This window comes from Lottia gigantea, assembly GCF_000327385.1.
Source record: "Lottia gigantea unplaced genomic scaffold LOTGIsca_75, whole genome shotgun sequence".
Classification (NCBI taxonomy): Eukaryota; Metazoa; Mollusca; class Gastropoda; family Lottiidae; genus Lottia; species Lottia gigantea.
Genome location: NW_008710508.1, coordinates 69,640 through 79,716, shown reverse-complemented (window position 1 = coordinate 79,716; position 10,077 = coordinate 69,640). Strand labels below are relative to the sequence as shown.

The 10,077-nt window shown below is 30.6% G+C and overlaps 1 protein-coding gene across 1 annotated transcript; it reads right to left on the bottom strand.

The window, feature by feature from the left end:
- Positions 1-695: 695 nt before the first annotated feature.
- Positions 696-9,757, bottom strand: LOTGIDRAFT_131742 (hypothetical protein; the record flags this gene model as incomplete). Its single annotated transcript, XM_009066276.1, has 18 exons — positions 696-894; positions 1,063-1,148; positions 1,921-2,109; positions 2,279-2,338; positions 3,716-3,799; positions 4,539-4,578; positions 4,959-5,053; positions 5,263-5,375; positions 5,626-5,707; positions 5,936-6,046; positions 6,198-6,284; positions 6,480-6,598; positions 6,783-6,937; positions 7,371-7,448; positions 7,683-7,810; positions 8,449-8,625; positions 8,910-9,059; positions 9,668-9,757. The coding sequence occupies 18 exons, from the start codon at positions 9,755-9,757 to the stop codon at positions 696-698; spliced, it is 2,043 nt and encodes a 680-aa protein (XP_009064524.1).
- Between the last annotated feature and the right edge of the window lie 320 nt (positions 9,758-10,077).

Below are 10,077 nucleotides of genomic sequence, written 5' to 3'. Positions count from 1 at the left end.
GATTTGAAGGCTCAAATTTCAGATGAGCTGTAAACACTATTACTCATTATGTAAGCTAAAAAATTCCTGTTTATGAAACAGTATGATTGGTCGAACATACAGTGCTCCTTTAAGTCATTCGAGATCAAAGGTGTCCGAAAGCCAAAGCCACACGATAGACAAACATTTGATTTTTTTTAACAGTAGGTACAAAATACAAATGGTACAAAATATTGCTGCAAGTTGATTCATTTTATATAAACTAACTAAAATAACAAAATAGGCAAATTAACAACACATCCTAAAAAAATAACAAGGTTTGGGAGCATATATTAATATTTTTTAAATGCTTGTAAAATAAGAAATTATACTTATCACAGTATTGAATACAGTGGTTCTCAATCTTTTCAAAATATTCATATTTCATTTTCCCAAATAGTCAGTGCCCATTTAAGTCCTTCCTTCCACAATAAGTTGTGTTTTGGGCTATTTCAAACTATAATCAAAATTATGAGTTTAAAAGAAATTATCAATAGGTAAAGAACCAAACTTTATTTTGTATTTGATAACCACTGTTTCAGCATATTATTGAAGACAGACACACCTGTTGCCAACATTCCTGGGAATATATGGTGATTAAAAGTTGAACAACTTACTAATATAGAATTAGGAATGGTATTGTCATCAAGGCATTTTTAATATTATTTAACAAATTATTAATAAACATGAGTTTGAGCTTTAATTGTAAATGTACTACTAGTGCCAGTAAAAGCAGTAATAGTTCCCAGAATATTCTTGTGATCCCCATGGTATTTAATTCTATAAGAACCAACTGGTTGTTTAGCTGGTATATTCCATGTTATTGTAACTTGACTTTCTCCTAATAAAAATATTCCTTTTGATTCCCAATGAAAGCTGTAAAACAACAAAATTTCACATACAATAATCCATTTCTTAATGGGACAGAAAAAACAATAATTATTATTTTCAATGACAAAATTGATATGAATAGATATATTTAAATGAAAATATTTAAATATATTGAAGATCTAACATAACTGATAATTTGTCCAATATACTTACAATGTATCCCAATTACTATCTGTAGCTACAACTGACCAGCTATCATCACCTTCTTTCTTTTCTATTTCTAAAAATGTTTTACCAAGCTGAAATAAATACAGTATTCCTTTTTCAGAGAAAAAAAATAATAAATTGATCATACCACCAGTAACTTATATAAGGCAATAAATTAGCAATGAGATTCAATATCCAACTTTTTATACTAATTGTTATAAATAGGCAGGCAATACCATCTACTGAACTATAGTAAAGCACATCAGAACATCTACAATATTTGTAATCATAACCTCAAAAAATCAATCTTCATATTTCAAAAACATCATGTGCCTCACAAAAATAACTCAGCTTCTAATTTAATCTAATTAAAATTCGATAATAATTTTATTTTGTTATATTTTTTCTTCGGTCTCCATTGCAAAAACAATTTTGTTTTGTAAGTTTTTCTTCGGTCTCCATTAAAATTTCGTTTTGTTAGTTTTTCGTTGGTCTCCATTGCAATTTCGATTTGTTAGTTTTCCAAGGAGCTCCATAACAATTTCGTTTTGTTTGTTTTCGTAGGTCTCCATGGAAAAAAAAGGTAATTGCCTCTAGTTCAGCCGCAGCAAAAATAAAACACAAAGGATGAAGAAAAATCTATTTTATTTTGAAACTAGCAAGTTCTCATTTATGCAGTTATAAAGTGTTGTTTGAATTCAAAGTCAGACATGAATAACATGGGCAATACTAAGCAAAACTCAACTCAATTTGTAATTGTCACGAGTACATCATATTAAACAATGGTTGGATATGAAACTGAACTCTTGACAAAGTTTGTGTTTTCTTTCTGAACAAATCCTACATACCTATTTGTCTACTTACCTTTATATTATTTCTAGGATTAGCTCCAACCATTGTGACTTGCACTGAAGTATTTTGAGAATAAACTGGTTTAACATCAGTAATGATATCACCATAATTTCTGGTACCAGCTGTATCATATATTACAGGTGGGAGGAATGATAGTTGTTTACCTATTAGATTAGGTGGATTAGGTCCTCCTGGCACTTCCTCTCCCTAAAATATAATCAATACCAACCATACCTATGTCAAAACGTCAGCGATAATAACAAGAAATCATGTTAATTTTCCAACAAGTAAAACATAATGATGATTCTCAATATGCTTTCTTGACCAATGTTGAAGGCTTGTATAAGAGTACACTGATCTTATTTTATACATATTCTGTTTTTATCATTTCTCTACAATAAATAGTAGATGCTGCTTCATACCTCTGGACCTATAAATAGAACAATAAACTAAAAAGGAATCACACTGAAATTACAGTTGCATGTTTTTTATGTGGATTATTACACTTGCCACTATGGGTAACTCTCAGGATAATATAAATACAGAACTGTATATTTTGAGCTCAGTATTAACATGTGTAGTTCTGCAGTAGGAGGTTCGAACAGATTAACAATACAGAAGAATTTAAAGAACTGATTAGATTAAGTACAGACACAGAAGCAAAACAGAATATATAGACAATGTTTAACAATACAGTGCTGATTCATCTATGCAGGACTTTACAAATGTGTCAAAGCAGGGTGATTGTGACTTTTGTCAAATTGTCAAGTATCAAATATGTCACAAAGGATAGTTTGAAGGTTACTTTTACCAGGGCCTACATGAAATAAGATAGCTTGCGAGGCAAGGTAACATATACCCACTGGCAGCTGTGAGGAATGATAAAACAGTCTTTAGAGACTAAAGTACGAATTTTCTCATATTGAAGAAATTTTATTAGTTTGAATTCAATTACATATATATATGCCAGTTATTTATGCTGAGTGATTCCACAAATTTTTTTAAAATCAATATCAATAACCCAAATACAACAAACAATTAAATCACACAGCTCTAATCAAGGGCAAAAAACAACTTTTGACGCGTGTTTACAAAGTCAAGGGCAATAACTCAAAAAAGGTTCATCAAAAATATCTCAAGTTAGAACTTGTCCGAGATCTTATCAATTCCAATGATCACACCAAGTTTCATTAAAATCGGTTGAAAACTGTAGCATCTATTGTGCTCACAAACAAATTTTGACATGTTTTTCATAAGTCAAGGGCAATAACTCCGAAAGCGTTCATTGAAAATACCTTAAGTTAGAACTTGTCCGAGATTTGATCAATTCCAATGATCATAACAAGTTTGATCAAATTTGGTTGAAAACTGTAGCTTCTATAGTGCTCACAAACACATTTTGACGCGTTTTTACAAAGTCAAGGGCAATAACTAAAAAACCGTTTATCGAAAATGCGTCAAGTTAGAACTTGTCAGAGATCTTATAAATTCTAATGATCACACCAAGTTTCATCAGAATCGGATGAAAACTGTAGCTTCAATCCTGCTCACGAACAATTTTTAACAAATTTCAAGGCTTTCTAAGTCAAGGGCAATATCTCAAAAACCGTTCATCGAAAATATGTCAAATTCGAACTTGACCGAGATCTTATCAATCTAAAGCATCACACCAAGTTTTATCAAAATCAGATAAAAACTGTAGTCTCTATAGTGCTCACAAGAAATGTTGACGGACGGACCGATGGACAGGGGCAACGACAATATACGACCACATATTCATGTGGGCGTATAAAAACACATATCAGACCTGATATTCTTCATATGTGGCCACATAATCAGCATAATCATTAGTTAATCCAGCTATAACTGATACAGTATCTTCAGACATAGCCTACAATATACAGATAACATCAAATATAAACTATATAAATAAAGTATCTTCAGACATAGCCTACACTCTATAAATACAGTATCTTCAGACATAGCCTACACTCTATAAATACAGTATCTTCAGACATAGCCTACAATATACAGATAACATCAAATATAAACTATATAAATAAAGTATCTTCAGACATAGCCTACACTCTATAAATACAGTATCTTCAGACATAGCCTACACTCTATAAATACAGTATCTTCAGACATAGCCTACATACTATAAATACAGTATCTTCAGACATAGCCTACACTCTATAAATACAGTATCTTCAGACATAGCCTACATACTATATAAATACAGTATCTTCAGACATAGCCTACACTCTATAAATACAGTATCTTCAGACATAGCCTACATACTATATAAATACAGTATCTTCAGCAATAAAAACTTACTTAAAAAACACTTGTTTTTTTTTTTTCGACAATCAACGCTTGGTGCACTCTGTTAATTGACTTTACATTTCACACTTAATGAGAAGTTTTTCGACTATTTGAAATAATATATAACTTCATAAAAGGTGTTCATATTTACAAACCTCAAAACAGAATAAAGAAAATCTATTACCTCGTTTGATAATACAATGTTTACCTGATAGAGCAAAACACGGTAAAAATATTTCATAGACTCTGACATGTTTAAGAGATCAAGCATTAATGTATATCATTTAATATCAAATTGTTCCCACCTTTTCAACGCTTTCTCTCATTCTTCTTCCAGACATTGTTCTAAAATTACAGAAAATTGTGATAATTTGAGATTAAAAATGAATTTAAATTTGGATCCACATAAATTTCGGCATCCAAATAATATTAGAATATAGTATGATAACCTGTCTCCAATGAGTCACTGTAAAGTATTGTTTTGCAAGAAATATTTAGAAGGTTTGTTATTTTTGTTAAATGAATTTAGAGTTAAAACGGGGACATAATTTTAAACATCAAACTTCTTTTGACAGAGTTTTATCAATGAATGATTTTACTTGAATGTTCTCTAAATAAGGATCACATAGGTTACACTTATAATACAATTTCAATTTTTATTTGTTTGAAACTGCTATATTATTACTGCTGTACTATACTCTGGTTAGGTTAATAAAATATATTACGTGAATTCTGCTGGTAGAGCTATAACTGCCAACTGTCCTATCTTTAATATCTGTACATCTACAATATCTGGCTGCCACTGGTATGGTTTCTTAATCTGTACAGAAATAATAGATTGGTTAGAAATTTAGGCAATAAATACACTTCACATATTCAATGAACCAAAGAAAAAGCTGACAATCTTATGTTGAAAATAATATCATTTATACTTTGTTTATTGCCCTGTATTTATATGGAACTTATACATTTCACTTCAAAACGAATTCTTAAAGCATCACAAACAGTATAAAAACTTAAGTTACAAACCTCCCCAGTATCTAGTAAGATTGGTTTAGGATGATGACAAGAAACTTGTTCTTTAGATGGAGCATGGAGAAAATCTCTTACAAAGTCCCATAATAAACTGGTAGTGTTGGCTCCTACAATATATTAATCAATATTAATTCTACAAACAATCTTATCTCAAACGTTTGTGCAACACTTCTTCTCTGGCTTATATCATACCTAGCTGTGTAATCATATATTACTCTACCACATTTAATGTAAATGTACTCCAATATAAAAATATCCCCTGTGTAATGTGTATTTTAAATTATTATCCATCATGAATGCTCTATTTCCCATGAATTCATTCAATCTGCTTGTTAAAATAAAAACTATATATCATACCTTGTTCAAAATTAAACATACCAGGCCCATCAGTGGTTCCTGCAGCAAAAGCATATCCCATTGCTGGTTTACAGGTTTTTACCTTATATACAAAAATATTGATTTAATATGTTGAGCAAGAGATATAACCTATCCTCAAAATTATTAGTATAAAAGACAAGATGATTGAAATTGATTGAAGATACAAGCAATTAAAATTAACTTTTGTCAAACATTAATGAGAAAATAATGATAACATGTGAGGCTGAAAAATTTAGAAAACAGGTTGTTTAGTCCTTGACATTAGACAATCTAGACATAAGAAAATTACACTCACTTTGGTGGTAGAGTTGATCTTGACTTGGACATTTGTCATATCAACATAGGTATGTCTAAAATCTACAGTACCAGTTATCATATTACTGGCTGAATTATATAGTTCCTGAAAAAATATATCAATCAGCAACTGTTATAAACCAGTTAATAACTGAAAAGTCAGCAATTATTCTTTGGTTTGAACATATGATTTCAAAGGAGAATTGTCTGGCTTGCATTTCCATGAAATCTATTACTTTCATCCTAAAAATTCTTACCAAAGCTTTTTTATACTGATTTTCACCAATAATTCGGGTACTGTCTACCATATCTTTACCGGGACCTGCTGCTATACATAGTTCATTCTACAAATATAATAATCTTATAAATGCTTGGTGCATCTTAAAATCACCTTGATCCATTGTTAAAGGGATCCATTAACCATGTAAAGAGCACCATTCTACTGTAACAGGAATAATTTTGTTATATCAATGAGCTTAATTAAATTGTTGTATTTCTAAAATCATCAAACACAGGTATTCAAAAAAACAGCTAATTACCTTTCCATGACAAGTACTATGTAAGATATCACAAGGTAGACCAGTATCTTGACAATGTGGACCTTTAGTATTAGGTGATACATCTCCTTCATTACTCTGACCAAATGCAGCCACAAAATCTCCCTAAATATGTTAAAAGTTAGGATTAACTAGAGCCAACTGGAACATAGGGTTCTTAAGGATTATTTAATCAAATAGATAATTTTTTGTTGGTGCTTCTCATTTAGATTAGTAATAAAAATTCTATAATAAAATATGTGTCATGTATATTCACTATAGTCAATCAAATAATGTCCTGAAAACTAATAGATGACATAAGTAAATTAAAAATCAAGACCTTTCCAGGTAGTGAGTCTTTATTCATAGCCTGTTCAAATAACTGTGCAGCATAACCCTTATTATCTCCACTAATATATCCATTGGTATTATTCATACTAGTACAATGTACAGCAAACCAACTGAAAGGAACATGATAATCAGATTTAGTCTATATAGTTTGTTAGAGGGGTATGATGTAAAGGGGCACATTCACCGTCCATGCCATCAATTGTACTTTAGTCCACAATTGTTTAGTTCAACTAGTTAGTAATTGTGTTTACGGCTTACAGTCAAAATTTAAAAGTTAAATTGACAACCCAGTAGATGAGTAGTAAAGTAATGGATTTCTAGTATAAGGTTTATTTGTAGATATTATATATTTTTCATCCTTTTTAATACTTCTGAAGACTATTACATATTTTCAAGGCAAACAAAAACAATTCATAATAATGTGGCCAATTAAAACTAATATACAAACCCTTTTTAATAAATTTGTGCCCTTACAATCATCTCCCCAACACAAATAAAATATCACAATTGGCTACCTCATTTCCATAGGCTTGTAATGCTTACCTCATCATACCAAAACCTTTATCATTAGCATCAGCAAACTTTAATATAGTCATATTTTTATCTACATTATACTCATATCTGAAATAGCATACATATACTTGTTCAAAATATTCATCAATAATATCTTCCAGTCTTAAAATGCAGACATATATTTCGTTCTATGTTTTTTTCTGCAGGTACTACACTTGCAGTCCATGATCTGACAAGATAGCATCAAATGTTGTCATAATATATGCTAGCAAGTCAAAAACACTGTTGTAGGTGGTTAGATAATATATCAATAATACAATAAAAAGAAACTTTTATCTTTACCGTTTTCTCTCAGATGCTGGATTATTAAGATAAGACGAAGGACTTCTATTGATATTACTGTCTAACAATAAACCACTATTTATATAGATATTAGCTGGTTGAATTCTATCATGAGCATTCTGTATACTCTATAATGAATCACATAATATTAGACTACAATCTACTTACAATACAAGGTATCAGAGTAGGGCTGGCTAACGATTACGAAATTAAGATCGATTATCAACGGCAGACTACGATCAATAACCGATTAATAGTTGAGAATGTTGAAATGAAATATATATGTTGTAATGCGCATGAATAACTGGAAACGGAATAGATACTGGGCCGAGAGATTGAGCTTGAACTTCACTTGGTAGCGTGGCTGCTGCCATGTAAACATCATCATCTTATTCATCTAAATGTTTGTGTTGTAATGTTACCATGGATTTGTTATGTATCGTCCTGTATATTTGTCATCCATGTAAATAAATAATCATCATCATTAACTTACAGAGTTTACAGTGAAACTCTCTATATATACAATAAAAAAACATGTCAAATTTTGAAATTGTTGAATTATTTATTTGCCATAGAAGAACATTTTGCTTTGATCAGTAAATATATTTTATTGTTAATTATGTACTGAAGTGAATCTGAAACATATCGTAACTAGAGTGTTGCCTGCAACATGTTTCAAGTTCCGTTTCAATATTTCTAGTCCAATCTACAATTGATGTATTTTAACAGTAAAAATATTTTGTCACTGTAGTATTATAATACTTACTAAAGTTATTCCATCAACTAGAGCTTCAAAAGATTCTTTAACAAATCCTAAAGATGTAATATCAAATAATAAATATTGATGAAATCCACCTGGTCCTGAATGTGTATGTATACCACTAATACCAACATTTCTCTCTGTATATAATCCACCATATTTACTCTTCAATCTTTTGATAACCTAAAATACAATACTAATTACTACTAATGTCAATATATGAGAGTAATAAAACTGTTATTGATATCTAATATCATTGCATCTTTGGATTTGTAGATATTCGAAAGGTTTATAAAATCATTTCTATATGTCTATAATTTTTTATGTGTAAAATGGTTTTCTGAGCACAAAAATATTGATCTGAGACGCTTTTCTAGGACAATAATTCATGATAAAGATTTTGATATAGTATTGTCGTCTTTATAACTTTGATATACCAGGATTTCACAAGCCTCATTCTTAATTACCTCTAATTTGACACCTTGTGATAACATACACGAATCCACATTGACGAATACTACTCTAGTTTTATTTTCTTTATCGGCTACTATGTAGGCTCTACTGTATTGTCTGATATGTATTCCATGAGATGTTTGGACAGGGTTAGCATAGCCCATCTACAAAATATATCAGAATATATCTATTTCAAACTGATGCTGTAAAACAATCATTTGAGTTTGAGGGTTTGAGGGTAATGAGGTTTAGTTACAATCTATTGTCATAGATTACCATAACAACCCCAAACTTATTTTTCTATATTCCAAGGCTAAAGGAATGTAATTGATTTGGATTTTTATATTTGTGAAAGGATGATCTGATTTCTTTTTCGGTAATGAAAATTGACAAAAATATCTGGACATCTTTGCAATACATAAACATAACTAGGTGTTGACATGTGTGAAGAGCAAATTATGTCGATTTCAACGAACAGTTAATATTCTATTTTGACTATTAATCATGTCTCTAAGCATAGTCAAACCATAGCAACTGTGACAGTCTTAGTCTCCAAGTATTTGACTAGGTCATTAGTCATTTTGGCAAGGTAGGCCCAAGTATGCTTATATCAAATGTAAAATCACCATACAATTTCATATGGCTTACATAATTATGAACCAAAAAACATTTATTATTTGTAAAATGACATCAGAGGATCAGATAAGTGAGTGATGTCACGAGTGAGGAGATGTTACATTTTTTCAATTAGTTAAGTATTTGGGACTATTACCATATTCACTTCAGCTGCCGGTCCAGTAACATCTGAAATACCAGCACCAATTAAAAAATTGGTCGGAACACAGTTTGAAAGAGTTATCATGGAAAAGATGCAGAAAAGCACAAAAACATGATGCTTCGTGTGTTCCGCCATTTTGTCTACAAAAGGATATCACATGATATCCGAATGTCACATGACACCAGTCGAGTCCAAATTAATGTCAGCATGATGAACATTCAAAGTGATTGAAAAGTACAAAATATGGCAAGCTTGAAGTGGTTATTCAATTTTTTAATATAATTTGATGGTACAAAAATCTGGAAGAAAACACCTATTCTGCATTTTTTCTAGGCGATAATCTAACCAAACAGTAAATGTTACTTGTTTACCTTCTGTCAATAATGGTATATCCTTTCAACTCT